Source organism: Artemia franciscana, chromosome 21 (genome assembly GCF_032884065.1).
Source record: "Artemia franciscana chromosome 21, ASM3288406v1, whole genome shotgun sequence".
Classification (NCBI taxonomy): domain Eukaryota; kingdom Metazoa; phylum Arthropoda; class Branchiopoda; order Anostraca; family Artemiidae; genus Artemia; species Artemia franciscana.
Genome location: NC_088883.1, coordinates 16830801 through 16852006, shown reverse-complemented (window position 1 = coordinate 16852006; position 21206 = coordinate 16830801). Strand labels below are relative to the sequence as shown.

Here is a 21206-nt window from a genome sequence, read left to right as displayed (position 1 = left end):
ACTACTACTACTACTACTACTTCTACTGATACTACTGGTAAGGCTAAGAGCACCCAGAGTAAAACTTAATAACATACAAGTTATCAAAAGGACGTATCAGCAATGTCATAGCAACGGCTAATTGTATAAAGTTGAAACTTCTAGGACTTGATGAGAGGGATGTTCTACTGATCACAAGGCAACATGTTAATACTATTACTAGTAATATTAATACTACACTTTGACAACTATTACAACTATGCCTAAGGGTATGAAGGTGAAATTTTTAAGGAATTTTGAGGGGGAGGGGGTGAACCGAATCACACCACGCCGTCTATATGAAGGTTATCAAAAGGGTGTAACAGCAATATCTTAGAAAAGCTTGATGTCAAAGTTGAAACTAACAGGGCTTGTTGTGAGGGATGTTGAACTAACAAAAAGAAAATATTCTCATCCAAATGCTACTGCTTTTACTCATAATACTACTACTGTTATTATTATTACTACTTCTGCCACTAAAACTTAGGCTACTACACTTTATTCTACTGCTAATACTACTTATACTGCAATTAAAGCTAAGGATATTACGGTGAAAATTTTGGGATATATAGAAACTAAATAGAACTAATGCGAAACATACTATGCCCACAGAGGTTGTCAAGTGGACGCATCAGAAATGCTTCAGGAACGGTTGATGGTATTAAGCTGAAACTTTCAGCGTGCGTTGAAGGGGATATTGAAGAGACCAAAGGAGCTATATGCTTACTGTGAATAATGCTGCTACAACTATTGCTTCTCTGCAATCTAAGAGTATTAAGGTGAAGCTTTTAAGGAATATTCAGGTGGATGTTGAACAAAATCAAAACACACTACGAGCATGTGGACTTTCAAAAAGGTGACAAAGCAATATCTGAAGAACAACTTATGTTATTAAGTTAGACCTTTAAGGGTAAGTTGTGGGGGAATTTGGACTAGGCAGAAGGCACTATGTGCATACTTTTAATACTACCACTACAGTTACTGTAGTCAATGACGCTAAGGGTATTAAGAAGAAACTTTCAGGGTAAGTTTAGGAGGAGTTCCCATTAACCGAAAAAACTGTATGCATGCAGGTTTTCAAAAGGGCATATAAGCAATATCATAGGCAGCACCAATGTATAATAACTAAAAATATCATTGAAAATTTTAAAGGAGCAAATTCGATTCAAAATTAAAAATTCTGATGCCCTTTTTAAGAGTAAAGAGATTGGAGGGCAATCTCAAGCCAATTCATTTTCCAAACGCATGCAATCGTACTCAACCAACACCCTTGTTTGCACGTTTTTCGGGACCATGGGTGTGGAATTTATTACTGGAGAAAATACAGCTGGCAGAAAACTTTAACCATTTCAACAGTAGGATGAAACGTTACCTTTTCGAAATGTCATTATGAAATCCGATTAGAATCCGGTAGGAAGGGTAGGAAAAGAGCTTGCGAGAAATATCGTCATTAACATATCGACAGGAGGGTCCGTTCACCCTCCAAAGAGACATTAGTGGTGACAGAGGTTGTGGCACCCTTGGCCCAGAGCTAGGCCCTTTTAATATTTCGATCACGTTACCATAGTCTAAAGGAACCGCCAGCGGCAGTGGTGTGGCGTTAGTGATCAAAGAGTGGTAGCCTATAGGATACCATATCAAATAGCTGGTAGCCCCAAGGCATCCAGTATGAACAATGAAGGAGTACAATTTCGCGAGAGAGTTTAAGACAGCTAGGAAGTAAAACCTATATTCAATACCTTATTTCAACAAAAACTCATGTCGACTGTTGACAAGGACCTTTTTATAAGGTTTGTTTTTATACCTGAAAAAAGTAAAAACGAACAAAACTAATTTTTTAAAAACGAAGTTTTCCCGACAGAAAGAACGAACGAAGTTGAAAACTTAGAACGAATAAAAATTATTGCTTCGCAGTTTGTGCAACATAAATCTACAAAACTAGCTTTACTGAAAATTGAGCTTACTTTTTTTTTACAAACATATATTAAAACATATTTTTAGCATAAACATATGCTAAAAATTCAGGGCTTTTCTGGGCCTAAAAGGACATCTTTTTTGTTTGCAAAGGTTTTGTGTTTTTAGTTATAGATTAAGAGACGTTATATACTAAGTTACAACAGCTTTGGAACATTAAAAAAAGTGTAACAGACCTAGGTTGGATTCTGTTTCTGGCGTGACATCTTTTTGACTACTATTACTGTCTTGACGGCTACTTATTGACAACTTTCGGGCTTGAGAAACACTAAAATGAAAAATGATACGTCATTAAACATTGGGCTGAGAAATACGAAAACAAGTCAAGACACGATCTTAAGCTCTACGCCAGATACTAGAACACATCGTCATCGTTCATTTCAATTCCCATAAAAAAATCACCCCTCCCACATAATATCCGCTTAAAGTATCGGTATAATTTTTACAAACACTCTTTTTGAAAACAATATAAGAAAAAAATATATTGAGTTTTTAGGCATAGAGCGCACCATTTAAAATATCACGCATCTTCGCTTCCTGACAGCAATGAGAAATGGTGCATTCCTTTTACCTTAGAAGAAGTGCGCCTGCTGTTCCGTCGAGCATGCACCTATGGTTTCAGACCTGTTCATACAGGTCTAACCCTTAAGGGGGATCTTCTTGGGATGTGATCGAAAACACAGGGAGAGTGCATTATAGGCCATACTTTTCTTCTTTTCCACGGGAATGTGGAGGGAATTTGTAAAACTGGATTCCCCCATGTTTTCCCTGCAACACGGATACTTAATTTACTCTTTAGTTTCATCAGATTTACTGTTGCGAGAGAAATATGAAATGAGCTAAAGAAAAAAAATCTAAAAACTATAAACCCAGTTCCCGTTTGACAAAAAAAAATTCGTTATTTTATTGCTTATTTAGGTATTGTGGCACTTTAAAATCCTGTCGCATGTAGCCTGAGGAGTAGGGGGATTTGGAGGTTATAGTAGCCAGCTATCTTTTCACGCTGTTCCAATTTAGAGAAATATCTTTTCAACATTATTTCTTTTATCATCCTCTCCTTTTTTCCTATTCCGTTATGACTTTCCATCGTCCATTAAGTTCTTTAATCGTTTTCTATTACGGATGTTGAAGATTAAAGAAAATGACTAGAGATGTGAAGTAATTTGGCGCGGCAATAGACAAAAGAAAATTGGCTAGTTTGGTAAAATGTGAAATACCTATTGCTAGATTGGAGGAAAAAGGAAAAGGTAAAAAAAAAAATAAAACAAATGAAATTTGAGGAGAACTGAAAAATTATTTGTCTACGAATTCTAGATTTATATTTATAATGATAAACCTCGGAAAAACCCATCAACAAGAAATCAAGTTTGATGCTTTCCTGAGAAATTTTTTCTAACCATGGATAAAAGAGAAACTTGAAGAAAAATTAGAAAGTGATTTTTTTTCTATATAAATTCATTTTTTTAACCTTTATTTCAAAGCTAATTGGATAACTTCGGCCAAAATATAAAAGTTATGGTTCCTTTTCTGGGTCAAAGTAAACGATTTTTACGGTTCTACTGAAAAAGTGAACGTTGACTGAGTTTTTACTTTGTTCATAGAAGATACGTCCAACAACTTTTTTTCTGTATTCTTGACTCAAAAAAAAAAAACTGGAAAAAATTCCGACTCAGATTTCTCAGTGGTTGGACTTACTTGCTACTAGTATCCTATAGATGGGTTCGACGTCACACATATCCCTTCGATCCCCGGTACCAGAACATTCTTTTTAAATCCTTCATATTCCCTAAATCCGTCCGAGCAGGCCCAAATCCCACTACTTTAACGACACACATATCTCATCACTCCGAGCAGATACAAATTCCACTGTTTTAACGACATACATATCCCATTACTTCAACGACACACGTACCCCATTACGTTCATGACACACATAGCCTGATGTGCTATTGGAGTTGCTAGTCCCTCGTATCCAGCTAAAACTTCTAGGAGATTTAAAATTTTTCAGGGAAAAATATATGCATATATTCTCGACAAAACTCTTCAATGGCTAAAAGCGCACATTTTGCGTAATCACAACTTCCGGGCGATAAGAAAAATTCTTAGAAATACGTGCCACCTATTTTTCTCTTTGAAATAATGGCATGAATACAAGCGGCCACAACTCCCACTATGTAAGGTTTTTCAGACATATATTTCTCAATTCAATTGATTTCATGAAAATTTTGTCTAGTGTAGGAATTGAACATTAGACACGTTATTTCCTAAGGTAAAAGAACGACACGTTACTTGATTGAGCTAAAAAGTCATTGATGGTATTATGTTCTTGGAAATACATTCTACGCAATCAATGTAGCGTTTCTGGGGCGCCAGCCAATTGATGTTAAGCGTCACAATATCGAATCAAGTTAATTATGCTATCGATTTCTCAATTTGAAGTTGAATATGTGGTAAATGCGATTAGTTTTTTGTTTCCTAGGGCACTTTTTGGCATCACTCCGCGAATATGCATACTATGGTGATTTGAGATGCTTACTGGACGTATATATTCTTTTGATGGTTAATGAAACTTGTAACTATCTCCAAAAACTGTAATGACTATAACCTACCAGGTATCATATTTTTAATGCAATGGTACTGAACACATCGGTTTTCCATTGCTAGATCTTGTGCATAAATTTGGGTACCCACATTCCCATCAAGAACTCATGTCCCCCTCCAGGGCATCCGAGCCCCCTCCAGGACCCCCATTCCCCCAAGGCCCCATTAATATAGTTTTGAGTAAAGCTTCTTGATCCCATGTATCGCTCAAAAAATACAATACCCTCCAATTAAAGCAGGAGGTTTCACTGGAATATTTCTCACATCAACTCCTTGAACAAAAGGATATGTTTCAAAGCGTCTTATACGTTCATCTATAGACACACCACCCTCTCCCCAGTTCCCAGCCATTTTGATTTTGAATTGATTAATTTCCTGTTCCCTGAAAGTTATATACACTCAAACATCACATACTCAGAATTTCACTCACAATTACTTAGATATGCAAGGTTTTGTATTAGTTATATTGATTTTAAAATATATGTAAAATTTTAAGCCACAAATTAATTTTAAGAGGTTTCTCTGTAAATAAATTAACTTGGCAATTAAATAATTTAGTTTTCATTATAATACAAAAGAATTATCAAGCAATACTTAGCGAAATTTTTGGTTAATGTGATTTCCTTGTTAATGGGATTGCCGGGTCCCTTATCTTTGATAGTGGATTTCCGGCGAATTTTAAATAAGTTGTATTTTTTTAGCGTTTTAATCCGTATCAACCTCCTTGAATTTTATTTAGGTTACATTTGCATGGATAGAGAAGATTTGATAAAGTTGTGAAAATTTAACAAATGTTCAATCTAAATATACAAGGTGAATATGTAGGGTCATTCAGTTTAACACAAATTCACGAGGGCCAAAACCAAGGCAGGACGAGTTAGTTCAGAAGCTATTTAGTTGTTTTGCATTTGTTTTTTAATATGTATATATTTCGGGGGCGATACAGGGGCCACAGGGAGCTTATGGTAGGCGCGCCACTTTACCTGGGTAGATAATTTAGAGCGCCGATACCCTGTAGGCAAGTGTTTATTCTCATGATGAGACCTTTTGTTGGGTGGTCACCTTTGAATTATTTGCTTGATTTATAGTGTTAAATATTCGATATATGATGACTTATACTTACTTACAACACGACTGCCAGTCCATGGACTATTCTTTACGGTTGATTGAATATGGCTATGCTGTTTGAACTATGTAGTTATATGGATAAGAAGGGTTAAGACTTCGTTCAAGTACTTATCTACATTAATTACTAAAGTGGGAAAACAGTCTTTCTTTCTCCTTCTGTCTACTTTTATTATTCATTATTTATTATATTTTCAATATTTTTTTTTATTATTCATTATTTATTATATTTTACATATCATTTATTATATATTGTAATTTTTTTTTAGTTTATATTTTTTGTGTTCGATTTTGTGGTGTGTTTGTGCTATTCCATTGGTGATTTCTCTTTTCACTATTGATTAATGAACATGAAGAAATCGACTGTTATTTACTTGAAAGTGAACTATAATATGTTTGACTATGATAAAAGTTCGTGGAGTACTAAATTACGATATTTGAATTGACTATGGTTTTATGACCGATTACACCTTATAATAAGAATAGTAAAGAACTGAGGATTGTCCAGGAAGAAGTCAGAGAAATATACAACGGTTTCAGAGATGAAGCGCGTATGTAAAGGGCAATGTAGCTACAGATAACTTTTAATCCAAAACCGCTATCGCAGAATTCAACTTTTGAATTTAGAAGAGTTTAAATACCCAAAATTTGAATGAACTTATCACTGTCCTGAAGATGAGGTTAAGTTCTTCCCACAGTGGATACCAACATACCTGATTCGAGATATGTGCATCCGACACAGCAAAAAGCATGGTATAAGATAGGACCCCGTTTTATGGATGTGAAATATTGATGTAAAGCAACAAACATCTTTAAGGTCAACCATTCCACATTTTTAGGCCTGTTACCAGAAGCAATCACACAGCTTTTTTCAAATTAAGCTATGATGGAAGAAAATATTGAAATAGAAATATCTTCACTGCGATTGTAAAGGCCATTATCATGATTTTACCAATTCTTATGAGTCTAATGCAATCAATTTAGAACATGCGACATTGGAGTAGATGAGGTGAATCGGGAAGAGATGAGGAGAAAAATATTGCATGAAATGAATTCAACTAAAGTGGAGAGAAAAACTCAGTTTTAAATATCTCATTTAAGAAACTAGCGGCAGAAATGACGCCCTTACCACCCATGAAGGCTAAAAATCACAATGAAAAAAATAAAAGATAAACAAAAACAATGTCTCCCTAAAGGAATACTGCATATTTCTTGAGAAATGGCAGAGAAGATTCGTATAAAAGAAATTTGGCACACAATAATTCATCATCATTCTGAAAGACGTCTAATTTTTCAATTCATGCCGAATCTTATTACTGATGGCGCTTAAAAGAATATAAAGAATGCTTTTACATTGGCAATAAATATTTTTTACCATATTAATTTGGTCTTTGATTTTCATTAGAGCTGGATTAAGGAATAAAAAATTGAAACATGCTTTTTTAAATGGTTAGGCATGTATGAACAGGATTTTTCATGAAAAATTTATTAAAGCACTTTTGAGTACACCGAACTCCGCTAGTTGATACATTACGAGTGTTTTAGTTGCTGGCTGAGTACCATAAAAATCAATAAAAGCACTTTTGAGTACAATAAATTCAACTAGTTGGTAAATTCCGAGTGTTTTAGTTGCTGACTTAAGTAACAAAAGTTTAATGAAAGCACTTTTGAAAACAAAATACTGAACTAGGTCGTAAATTCCAAGTATTCTAGTTGCAGACTGAGTATCAACAATTTTATGAAAGAACTTTTGAGTATAACAAACTCAACTAGTTGGTAGTTTACAAGTGTTTTAGTTGCTGACTGAATGTAAAAATAATAATAAAGGCACAATAGTACGAAAAACTCAGGCATTTGATCAATTCCGTCTGTCTTAGTTGAAACCTGAGTATCAAAAATTTAATAAAAGGACTTTCGAGTACAAAAATTTTAATAAAAGCACTTTTGAGCACAACAAATTCAACTAGTTGGCAAATTCCGAGTGTTTTAGTTACAGACTGGGCATAAAAAACTTTATAAAGGCACTTTTGAGCACAACAAACTTAACTAATTGGTAAATTCCGAGTGCTTTAGTTGCTGACAGAGTAACAAGAATTTAATGAAGGTACTTTTAAGTACGGCAAAATCAGCTAGTTGATGAAATCCGAGTTTCTTAGTTGCTGGCTGAGTACCCAGAAACTTGTTGAAAACACATTTGAATACAAAATACTGAACTAGATAGTAAATTCCAGTAGTTCTAGTTGCTGGCTGAGTACCAAAAATTTAAAGAAAGAACTTTTGAGTACAACAAACTCAACTAGTTGGTAGTTTGTAAGTGTTTTAGTTGCAGACTGAATATAGAAAATTTAATAAAGGCACTTTAGTTCAACAAACTGAGGCAGTTGATAAATTACGTGTGTTTTAGTTGCAGGCTGAGAACCAAAAATTTAATAAAAGCACTTTCAAGAACAACAGACTCAGCTAGTTAATAAATTCTGTATGTTCTACTTGTGGGTAAAGTACACAAAATTAAACGGAAGCAATTTTGAGTAAAACAAGTTCAACTAGTTGATAAATTCCGAGTGTTTTAGATACCGACTGGGTATAAAAATTTAAAAAGAACTCTTGAGTGCAACAAACTCAGTCAATTGACAAATTCCGTGTGTTTTAGTTGCTGACTGAATACCAAGAAAATTAGTGAAAGCAGCATTGACTACAACACACTCAACTAGATGGTAATTTCCAAGTGACTTAGTTGCTGACTAAATGAAAACAAGAGCTAAGAGCTCATATGGCACTTGTGACGAGGCGAGAAGAGCTAAGAGCCAAGAGATCATATGGTATGAGCTCTAACAAAATTCTATGAATCAATAGAATGATTTAAAAAGGAAAATAAGAGGCTTAATGCCGGTCAGGATTTAAAATAAGAGCTCTGAGTCACGATGTCCTTCTAAATATCAAAATTCATTAAGATCCGATCACCCACTCGTAAGTTATAAATACCTAATTTTTTCTAATTTTTCCTCTCCCTTTAGCCCCCCAGATGGTCGAATCTGTGGAAACGACTTTAATCAAGTCAAATTGTGCAGCTCCCTGACACGCCTACCAATTTTCATCGTCCTAGCACGCCCAGAAGCACCAAACTCGCCAAATCAATGAACCCCTCGGCCAAACTCCCCCAAAGAGAGCGAATCCAGTACGATTCTGTCAATCACGTATCAAGGAAATTTGTTTATTCTATCCACCAAGCTTCATCCCGATTCCTCCACTCCAAGCGTTTTTCCAAGATTTCCCCCTCCAACTCCCCCCATGTCAAAAGATCTGGTCGGGATTTAAAATAAGAGCTCTGAGACATGAATTCCTTCTATAAATCAAATTTCATTAAGATCCGATCATCTATTCGTAAGATAAAAATACCCCAATTTTCATGTTTTCCAAAAATTCCGGCTTCCCCTCCAACTCCCCCTCAATGTCACAGGATCTGGTCGGAATTGAAATTAGAACTTTAAAGCACAAGATCCTTCTAAATATCAAATTTCACTAAGATCTGGTCACCCTTTCGTAAGTTACAAATACCTCAATTTTCAAAATTACCCCCCCCCCCCCAATTCCACGAAAGAGAGCAGATCCGGTCCGGTTATGTCAGTCACGTATCTTAGACAGGCTTCTATTCTTCCCATCCAGTTTCATCCTGATCTCACCGCTTTAAGTATTTTCTAAGATTTCCGGTCCCCCCAACTGCCCCCCCCCCAATTACGCTTGATCCGGTTGAGATTTAAAATAAGAGATCTGAGTTACGAGGTCCTTCTAAATTTGAAGTTTCATGAAGATCCGATCACTCCTTCGTAAGTTAAAAATACGTCATTTTTTCTTATTTTTCAGAATTAACCCCCCCCCCCCCAATAGAGCGGATCCGTTCCGATTATGTAAATCACGTATGTAAGACTTCTGATTATTTTCCCCACCAAGTTTCATCCCTATCCCTCCAATCTAAGCGTTTTCCATGATTTTAGGTTCCCCCACCCCAAACTTCCCCCCATGTCACCAGATCCGGTCATGATTTAAAATAATTGCTTTGAGACACGATATCCTTCTAAATTTCAAATTCCATTGGGATCCGATCACCCGTTCGTAAGTTAAAAATACCTCATTTTTTCTAATTATTCAGAATTAACCCCTCCCCCAACTACCCCAAAAAGAGCGGATCCGTTCCGTTTATGTCAATCATGTATCCAGGACCTGTGCTTATTTTTCCCACCAAGATTCATCGCGATCCCTCCACTCTAAGTGTTTTCCAAGTTTTAGGTTTCCCCCTCCCAACCCCCCCCCCCCAATGTCACCAGATCCGGTCGGGTTTAAAATAAGAGCTCTGAGCCACGATATCCTTCTAAATATCAAATTTCATTGAGATCCGATCACTCGTTCGTAATTTAAAAATACCTCATTTTTTCTAATTTTTCAGAAATAACCCCCCCCAACTACCCGAAATAGAGCGGATCCGTTCCGTTAATGCCAATCATGTATCTAGGACTTGTGTTTATTTTTCCCACCATGTTTCATCCCGATCCGTCCACTCTAAGTGTTTTCCAAGTTTTAGGTTTCCCCCTCCCGACTCCCCCCCCAATGTCACCAGATCCGGTCAAGCTTTAAAATAAGAGCTCTAAGACACTATACCTTCTAAACATCAAATTTCATTGAGATCCGATCACCCGTTCGTAAGTTAAAAATACCTCATTTTTCCTAATTTTTTAGAATTACCCCCCCCCCCCAAACTACCCCAAAGAGAGCGGATCCATTCCGATTATGTCAATCATGTATCTGGGACTTGTGCTTATTTTTCCCATCAAGTTTCATCCCGACCCCTCCACTCTAAGTGTTTTCCAAGATTTTAGGCCCCCCTTCAAACTCCCCCCAATGTAATCAGATCCGGTCGGGATTTAAAATAAGAGCTTTGAGACACAAAATCATTCCAAACATCAAATTTCATTAAGATCCCATCACCCAATCATAAGTTAAAAATACTTCATTTTTTCTATTTTTTACGAATTAACCGGCCCCCCACTCCCCCCAGATGGTCAAATTGGGAAAACGACTATTTCTAATTTAAGCTGGTCATGCCCCTGATACGCCTGCCAAATTTCATCGTCCTAGCTTACCTGGAAGTGCCTAAAGTAGCAAAACCGGGACCGAGAGACCGACAGACAGAATTGGCGATTGCTATATGTCACTTGGTTAATACCAAGTGCCACAAAAAGTAATAAAAGCACTGTTGAGTAAAACGAACTCAGCTAGTTGATAAATTCCGTGTTTTACATGCTGGCCTAGTACAAAAAAGTTAAAAAAAGCTTGAGTACAACAAACTCAGCTAGTTGATAAATTCCGCGTATTTTATTTGCAGACAGAGCCCGCAAAATTTAATAAAAGCACTTTTGAGTACAACAAATTCAGCTAGTTGATAAATTCTGAGTGATTTAGTTCCCGACTGGGAACAAAAAGTTTGATAAAAGAACTTTAGAGTACACCCAACTCAAATAGTTGGTAAATTCCGAGTGTTTTAGTTGTTGACTGAGTAACGGAAATTTAATTAAAGCAATTTAAGTACGACATATTCAGCTAGCTGATAAATTCCGAGTGTCTTAGTTGCTGGCTGAGTACCTAAAATTTAATGAAAGCACTTTTGCGCACAATAAACTAAACTAGATGGTAAATTCCAAGTGTTCTAGTTGCTGGCTGAGTACCAAAAATTTGATGAAAGAACTTTTGAGTACAACAACCTTAACTAGCTGGTAATTTCAAAGTGTTATTTAGTTGCTGACTGAATATAAAAATTAACAAAGGCACTTTAGTGCAACAATCTCAGTCAGCTGATAAATTCTGCGTGTTTGAGTTGCAGGCTGAGTACCAACAATTTAATAAAAGTACTTTCGAGTACAACAAAATCCGCTAATTTATAAATTTCATGTGTTCTACTTGCAGGTAGAGTACAAAAATTTAATAGAAGTGCTTTGTGTAGAACAAATTCAATTAGTTGGTAAATTCGAGTGTTTTAGTTACCAGCTGGGTATAAAAAAATAAAAGCACTCTTGAGTACAACAAGGCAGTTGATAAATTCTGTGTAGACAGTTGATGAGAATTCTTGAAGGTGGACCCAGATATTCTTGATATTTTATTTTGCTCGTTGTGATCTCTTTCCTTTATGCCATACCTCCTTTTCCAAGACCATCGTTGAGATTTTGAGCTTTCATGGGGCTGTAAGGGCACCCTTTCTTCAGCTAGTTTCTTACTTGACCAATCTAAAACTGAGTTTCTCTCCACTCTGATTGGTTCCGTTTCATTCAATATTTTCTACTCATCTCTTACAGATTCAGCTCATCCATTCTAATGTCCGTATGTTCAATGTTGATTGCATTAGACTCATAAGAATTGGTAAAATTATTATAATGAACTTTACAGATGATACAATCACAATAAAAAGAAATTTCTATTTCAATATTTTCATCTATAATAGCTTACTTTGAAACTAGCTGTGCAACTGCCTATAGTAACAGGCCTACAAATGAGGAATGGTTAAGCTTAAAGATATTTATTGCTTAATTTTCACTATTACACATCAATAAAACGGGGTCCTGTGATATACCACGCATTTTACTGTGTCGGATGCACATATCACGATCAGTGAAGTCCCTTGGTATCCACCGTACAAAGAGCTTAACCTCATCTTCAGAATAGTGATAAGCTCCTTCAACGTTGGGTCATTTAAACTCTTCTTAATTGAAAAGTGGAATTATGGTGTCACAGTTTTCGATCAAAATTTTGTCTGTAAGAACATTACCCTTTACATACAACGCTTCAACTCCGAATTTTTTTTACATTTCTCTGACTTCTTCCTGATCAGTACTCAGTACTTTATCATTTATATTCTAAGCTTTAATCAGTCGGTCATAAAATCCCAGTCGGTTCACATATCTTAATGTAGTATTCCACAAGCTTTTATCATAGTCAAGTATATTACAGTTTCCTTTCCAGTGAAAATAGTCAATTTCTTCATGTTCTTCAGTCAATATCAAAAGTGCAAATTCAAATACAACTCCACAAGATGATGATTTCAAGTCAAGAAAGTCAGTGTCATATAATAAACAATGTACTGTCGATGATCAGCAACAGAGTACCAATGAGACAGCCACATAGAATAAATCCATGTGTATGTGTGTGCGTGTGTAATCGACAGTAGTTGGTTTATTGTATGCTCTCGATCAAAATTAACTGTGGGCTGGTAGAATAAACGCATACGTCTTATTTAAAAAGTAAAGATGGAATAACCGAGAGGGTGTTAGACAAAGGACATTCAATAGAAGGTGGTTAAAGAATTTTATTGATACCAAGAGCTTGCAGGAACTAGATTCTTTTTTGTAGATCACAGTGACCAGGTTCGGTGTTCTTTTTGTGCAGGTGCGGTTGGAAACGGGGAAGAAGGTGTTATATCTATAGATGAACATAGAAGAAGCTTTGAAACGTGTCGTTTTGTTCAAGGAGTTGATGTGGGAAACATTCCAGTGAAACCTCCTGCTTTAACTGGCGAGTAGTGCATTTGTGAGCGATACATGGGAACAAGAAACTATAGTCAAAACAATTTTAATTTTCGTCTGCAACCACCAAGGTATACCTCCGACCTTAACTGTCACAAGAAGGTGGTGCTCTTAAACAAGATGATGTTAGACTAAGGACTTCTAATGGAAGGTGGTCAAAGGATTTCATTGGTACAAGACAAGAAACCTTTCAAAAGTTGGATTCTTTTTTGTTGATCACAGTGACCAGGTTCAGTGTGCTCTTTGTGCAGGTGTGGTGGGAAACTGTGAAAAGGGGGAACTGCCTATAGACGAGCATATGAAACAATTCGAAACATGTCGTTTTGTTCAAAGAGTTGATGTGGGAAACATTCCAGTTAAACTTTTTGCTTTAACTGGAGGTTACGACACTTGTGAGGGATACAAGTCCCAAAAACAAATTCTAAGTAAATTCTAAGCCCCAAGAAAATTCAACCTCCCAAAAATTCTGTTCAATAAAACGTCACTACATTATTTTCAAGTAGAAAAAATCACGACTGACATTTTAATACATGGAAAAAAAAGTTGAAAAAATTTCAGTAAAAAAATGATGTAAACCCTTGTAAATGAACAGACTAATTACATTTGATTACAAGACTGACAAACTTATTTTAAATAACAATGTAAATTCCATTAAAATTATATGCATTATTAGAATAATTCAAAAAAATATTCCAGTTTTTCCTAGTTTAAATTCTCAAACTAAGTCGATTTTACCCTGTAAAAACAACATTTACTTTTTTTTGGTATCATGTTCAAGAGGCTAGGATGATATTTGATACGACATTTATTAAGATAAAAAACCTTTGTGGACCATGGTTAATACATAAACAAAAAACAATGTAAAATTTAAAAACAAATTCAAACAAATAAATAAGTTACATTAATTTGTAATTCATTTATTTATTTGAATCTGTATTATTTGAGATTACATGTTTTGTCCTCTGGAAACTGCCTCAGTCTGTTGAAAATTTCACTAAGATAATATGGGATCTAAACAGTTCCATAATTTTGGCAATCGGAAAAATGACCACATAAGCAAATGTAACTTGTGAGCAATCAATAGTAGATAAACCAACAAAAAACATCAAACATGCAAGACGCAAAAGTTAAAACTGAAAAAAAGGATTGTTAAGAGATTGCTAGTAATGCAATCAAGTATTGACGCGTTACCTGTCTGCATTACACCCAGTTCAACTTTTACGCTCTTGGTTATCTTTGTATTCTTCTTTCTTTTTATATTAAGCAAAGCAATTAATAATATATTTTTTTAATTATTTCAACTAGTGTCAACCAGCAGGGTTTCTTTCCATGCATTTTTCTTCTTCCCTCTCCATTGCCAAAGACATTCATTCTCACGATATATTACAAAACTTGAAAGTTAGGACTTCAGCATAGAAGCGATTGATTATCGGTTTTTAAACAAATTTCCTATATTTTATGAACTATTTGCTTTTGTTTCTAAGAACAAAACATTTGACAAATTTACTATGTAAAACATCAATTCATACAAGATCAACGAACAAAAATTACAATTTTCTAGATATGGTCAATAAAAATGTTTGTACAAGTTTATAACTCACCTTGCTCCTGACATATCTAGTGGTTGAAGCCCTTGATTATTAGTGTCTCCCTGAGCTGTGGGTTCTGTTGAAGCTCCAGGTACAGGAGAGGGGATAATTTCTTCAGATGACTCACTAAGTCCTAAATAAAGAATGAATTCTATAAAATAAAACGAATAAGGTACTACAATTAAGTAGTCCGTAAACTGATAAAGAGTAAAAGACGAGGGGATAAGATCATACCTTGAATTAGGTTCTTGACTCCAACAGTAGAATAACGAAAGTTCTCTCGTAAATCTATTATGCCCATAAAAAAATCAGAACAAGAACATTCAGAAGGAAAGGCACTGCTGCTTTAAACATTGACCTACTCGTCAACTAAGAGAAAAATTTCCGAAGTTCTTATTTGCATGAACATGGAGACAGTGCTTGAAAACTTTTCAATATAAAGTTTGTTAAGTTAGCTTCTAACTTAAGTTGGGACATGGTCCAAATTAATCATAACCCAATATTTTCATGCTTCATACGCGCATAGCCTATTGTTGTCTGCAAGCAAAGGATTTTCCCGCTATTTCCAGGAACAGGGGGGCAAACCGTTATACAGTCTAGACATCTGTGAATTTTCTAGGAACAAAGGTCAGTTATTCTTCTAGAAGGGCAAACAAAGGATTTTTCAGCAATATACAGGTACAGAAGCGTCACGTGATCCTTTATTGATTTTCTAGAAACAAGGACCATGTTATTCTTCTATCGAGAGCGGGTAATCTTCTTTTGTTCTCGGGGGGGGGATAGAACTAGGTATTGAAAGAACGTATTAATCAGTTCTCATATCGAATCTGGAACATGATACAACTCAATTAAAAAAAAATGTATACTTCTAAGAATTTAAAAAAGAATTGGATTTCTACCTATATGTTGGTGAGTCTATGTAAATATCCCTACCAAAAAATAGGAGACATTATACCCAAATTTGAGCTACTATAACTCCCTATATTGGATTAACAAATAAAACCCCACCTCCTCACTCATAAGAAACCCCGTCACTGATAAGTTAATCTTATTTTTATCACGAAATACTGGTTCATATTAAATCGCTTATTTCCATTACTCGTTACATATTCTGATAGCTCCCTATATGAGCTACCATTTGCCACTTTTTTCGGCAAGGGATAAAGGGTTGTTTCCGTGAGCGTTAACTAAGGCATTTGTTGGTTTATATCTGCTTTGTCTGCTAAATTCCATCAGATAAGTAATTACGAAAAAGGAATAATTTCTCAACAGGAAAAAGCACATTTATTTTCACTTAAATCAAGAGACGATGGTCAAATTGATTCAACTTTAAGCGAAGATTCAATGTGGTGAATAGCACATGTGTCTTCTATTATAATGAATTATGTGTCGGTTACACGCAACTTATTAAAGTGGAATTTAAAAAGAAGTCCTATGATGAAACTAAAAATTTGTTCCTTTTTCTCAGAATGTTTTGCTTATTACGATTAAACACTCCTTCATAAATTTTTGTAGTCCAAGTGCGAAAAAGAGGCGAAGAAAAGATTTCCTAACTATAGTATAGCAAGAATAAAAACGCAAAGAAAATATTTACGGTCCACGATATTTGATAATTCAATTTTTTCCGTCACATATCCCATTTTTGGCGTACTCCCTTACTAAGGCGTACTCCCTTACTAAGGTTGAGGTGGAGGCAGCTTTAATCCCTATTAAAGTTTGAATTCCAATAGCTAGCCCGGGGTTACACATCATTTACTAATATTTGCCCCCTTGTCACGTATCATTACTGCATTTTTCCAACGTGAGGGTTTAAGGTGGGTAGGGGGCAATGGGGTTATTTCCGAAAGCTAAATTTTATGCTTCTTAAATGCTAACATATTCCTATGTATTTTAAAAGTACAAGTTCTTTAAGTGACAACTAATTTCCATAAATAATCAAATAAGATGTATTTTTTCATCAAACATCAAGATTTTATTTCTATTTAAGAAAAACTCTGACCAATGCCTCCCTCCACCAAAGAAGGCAAGGCCACGCGATGCAACAACCAATGCTCCGCAAAGTTCGGAACCGGCCCCTTCAGGTCCCAAGCAATGAGAAAATGTGGCCACTTCTTTACACCACCCAGCCTCATAGCGAAATAGCCGGGCCTTAAAGACTTGCGCTCGCCATACAAGGTGAGAATACGCCCCCTTTAGCCCTCAAGCATAAGAAGAAGGTGGTTGCCATGACGGAGCTGCTGCCCTTGACGTAAATAAAATTGCTGATAATTCTCGTACAGCTTAATTTTTTCAAGCATCGGGAACCTTGTTTGCTACCCCGGAGGGTTTGGTGGCACTAGCCATCCTATAATATAGGTTTCTTTTCAGCTTAATAAAGGGGCATCTTGATAGTTTTTAAGGACTTTTAAGAAGCTCCCATCGTCCTAAAAGACATTCTTTTCGCAGAAATTAGACATTCTTTTCGCTTAATAAAGGGACAATAACTAGGATCTTGCTGGTTCCAAAAATAATGCATATTTCAGGAGATTAGTAGCGTTTTACTGTTGAAAGGGGGCCATGACTTAAAAAAGGAGCATTTTAGGACCCTAATCCATACAATTATAATGTTTTTCTTTCAGATTAATAATATATTCCTTTTCAGCTTAAAATCATAAGAGCTTCAACTGAATAACAATTGTCACCCTTTTTTCAGGTCACACCCAAAATACCTGCACGGATCGACGGTTTACTGAAAAATCTCTTTGGGAGCAGAGTGGAGCAAGCCCCGACAATGGACACAACCTCTCCCTTCGTAAGTATTTTAAGACTCGTTGGAACTTTATGAAAACTGAAGCGTAAAGAGGGGGCAACAAACACCGATGTATAGAATAATGTCTGGTTTTTAATTTCTTAACTGATATTGTGGTTCCAACATATCCAAACGGTCACTTTTGGTTCCCATGTAAGATATACATTTTGATCATTACACCTATGGGTGGTGGTGTGGTCTCACCAAGATCGAACACCCACTTTGGGGCCATTTATAGAAACATTTCTGGCCATTAAACCTTTAAGTGGTAATGTGGTCTCAATATATCCAAAGGGTCACTTTACCCCCCTCAAACAATTTTAAAACTAATATTGTATTCTCTTTCAGCCTAATATACTCCATTTCAGGAGGAAATGACAAATATTTCAATGAGTCAATAAGCTCTTATTATTGGTTTAGGTTCAGATACCAATATCTCAAGAGGTGTACACTGAGAACGTATGGTCACCGCCATCGGAATTCCACGACAATCCATGTACGGCCACAGAGGAAAGTGAACGAGAGGGGGATTTTGGTGTGGGTGATCGCTATTACTATAATTTTCACAGACTTTGATTTAGACGCTTCTGTGAGGGATCTCGGCCTCGATGCAGAATTTTTGACTCAGTTTTATACCAATTACCCTCTAATGAGGTCCAGGGTACTAAAAGAACTAACCTCTAATGGGTACTAAAAGAACTAACCTCTAATGAGGGTACTAAAAGAACAGTTACCATCACCTTAAAGTGAAAGAGATGTGGGGGAAGCAGGGAAAAGTGGTGTCAGGTCACCCAACGAAGACGTCTTAATATCAGTACATCACTCATTAGTATGCAAAAGGGTAGCGGACGCTTTACACCACGTTTACGTTCAAAATGGCTCAAGTTTTGAAATATATTTATGAAAATATTGGCGAAGCAGGAAGCTTAAGTTACCCCTTCATACTTGTCCAAGTCACTGGAGTTGAAAAGAAGCAACCAAAAGAGTATTTACAGAATTAACCAAGCTACACTCTACATCGAAATCATAAGAGTTCGCACTGTTCCTTAGCTAAAAACTAAAGCCTTTTTCCCATTGCATATAATGCAAACAGATTTTTTTTACTCTAAAAGAGATTTAGAGACGTCACATTAGTCCTTATAAGTACATTTTACTCGCAATCAGTGTTTTAGTCACTATACGTCTGCCATTCCTTTGCGTTCAAAGAGAGGCGACGAAGTTGATAGAGCCCTTGAATCTATCTTTGAACAAGATTCTTTTGGAAAAATTCAAACAGATCGGAAAACTGAATTTGTTAGTCCGCATGTAAAAAACGTTTTATTGAAATATATTACAATACTCTATCATAGTCATAGCCCAATAAAGGCGACTTGGCTGAACGTTTGATAAAAACAATTCGATTTTTAATTTCGAAAAATTGTATATTGAAAAATATTACTACTTTTATTCAAGATTTAGATAAATCATGTTGATTTATAATCAACGTCCTCAGCGATCCCTCTCCAATCTTAATCCTGTTACAGTTCATCACAGTAACAATACACTTGGACATTTTTTTTAAACAATATTCCAATGAAAGGCAGCAAGTGAAAAAGATGAATTCTAATGTTGGTGATACAGTTCGAATCAATCGAACAATTAATATTTTTGAAAAAGGGAATTAATTGGGGTCCACTGAGCTTTTTAAATTGTCAGAAGTTATAGAAAATAAACCTGTAACGTATTTTCTCATGAACATAAGAGATGAAGAGATTCTTGGCGGTTTTAAGAGTGAATTACAAAAAGTAAAAAAAAACAATGGAATGTATCAAATTGAAAAGACATTAAAGAGTCAAAATCGCAAGGGTAAAAGACATTACTTATTTGTTGGTTAGGATATAACTCTAATTTGGATTCTTGGATTGCCGCTGAATATATTCACAATGCCTAATGGTTTCTATGTGACATTCATGTCTAATATCGCCACCCCTTTCTACGATGATTTGAATGAAACAAGTGATTTTTGGACAAAACTCTCCACCCCCATCAAATTCAAGGGGAGGTATGAGGTTACTATTGTTGATTGTATTCTTAAAAATACTTATGATATCCAGAGAAAAGATCGTACATACGATATGTAAGTTAGACTACACGATTCGTCACTCGTTACCGAGGAATGGATAGAATCAATTAACTCCGGTGAATATTCATTCATTACATTACTATACAAAAAATATGGTAGTACGGCTGAATTTCGTCGCCCTATCAATAGAAAAATCTCCACTCGTAAAAATGGTGCATTCCACTTTAAATATTCAATGGAGCAGAGCAAGATCTACATTAGTTACGCCATTGACAATGAGATGGATATTCTCAACGATAATCTAAGAGATATTCTTGGTTTTAAACGGAATATAGTCAATGGTAGAAGTGCTGAAAGCAACAATGGGATAGAACGTGGTTATTTTTGCAGACTATTCGCCCGGCTTCTCATCTGACAATTATATATATCTTTATGCATCCTTTGTTAACACATCAAGAGTCGGTAATTCCGATTTCCCCCTACTGTGTGTTCCTGTACGAAAATCACTCACGAACTGGAAGTTGTTTACTGGAAGTGTTCCAGTAAACACTTTGTATTTGGAACTATGTCAGTTAGCATTGAGAAGCGAACTGCGCAATCCTCTAGGAATAACAAAGGGTATGGCTGTGATTCCAAGTCATTATCGACGTCTTCAGTGAGATAGCTAATAGAAAAAATACCTTTGTTTGTCCTGATATTTATTGCTATGTTGCTACTCTTGGACCATGACAATTGGGTCATAGAATGGACTATTACTTATTGGCTGTTACACTTTCTGTAACAGCCAAATAAAAATCAATACGTTTATAATCACAGTACCAAGTATCTTCACAGTGATGTCGTGAAAACTATACACTCTTATTATTCCAGCAATTGAAGCGTAGATCAAGTTCTTCCTCCCAAACAACTTATACCACGACAATACCAGTCTCTTAAGAATAAACTGAAATCCCGTTAGGGTCTTTTCAATCATGCTAGGCTAAGTAAATTCCTATTGATCACATTTATCATAGTGGCAATTGGAGCATAGGAAACCTCTAGTGTGAGGCACGAATCTCTTCAAGAAAGGAATAATAGTCTTTAATTTGTACAGCACATCTTCTATGTAATGCAACATAGATTGCACTATCTTTCAATTTTCATTATAGTCATCAATAATAGTACAATTCTCAAAGGTTGACCAGCTACTCAATGTATACAAACATAAAGGGCATGTGTAAAACATTTTTTGAATATTGACTGTCTCACAGCCAAAAGAAACTGACTTGCGATAAATAAAACGAATGTCTTCTTCGAGGAGGAGTAATCGAGTAATGTCACATATCAAATCAATTAAACCTGTTTAGGCAGGATTTAAAAAATGTCGACTTATTTGTTGTTGCTTTGCAAATGGCCGTCTTAAATGAATTTCTAGCTAGTTCTCAAAAGTAAATCCAAAGTATCATTTTGTTTTGTTTCAATTAATATGCCAATAAATTGGGTAA

General features: G+C 35.7%; 1 protein-coding gene across 1 annotated transcript in view; it reads right to left on the bottom strand.

Annotated features, from left to right (window-relative positions):
• Window positions 1-21206, bottom strand: part of LOC136040785 (uncharacterized) — a 57491-nt gene that overhangs the window by 19179 nt on the left and 17106 nt on the right. The window contains exons 3-4 of the mRNA XM_065725113.1: window positions 14885-15005; window positions 2169-2260 (exon numbers count right to left, since the gene is read on the bottom strand). Of these exons, the coding sequence (XP_065581185.1) occupies window positions 2169-2260; window positions 14885-15005 (213 nt within the window). The remainder of the gene's footprint in view (window positions 1-2168; window positions 2261-14884; window positions 15006-21206) is intronic.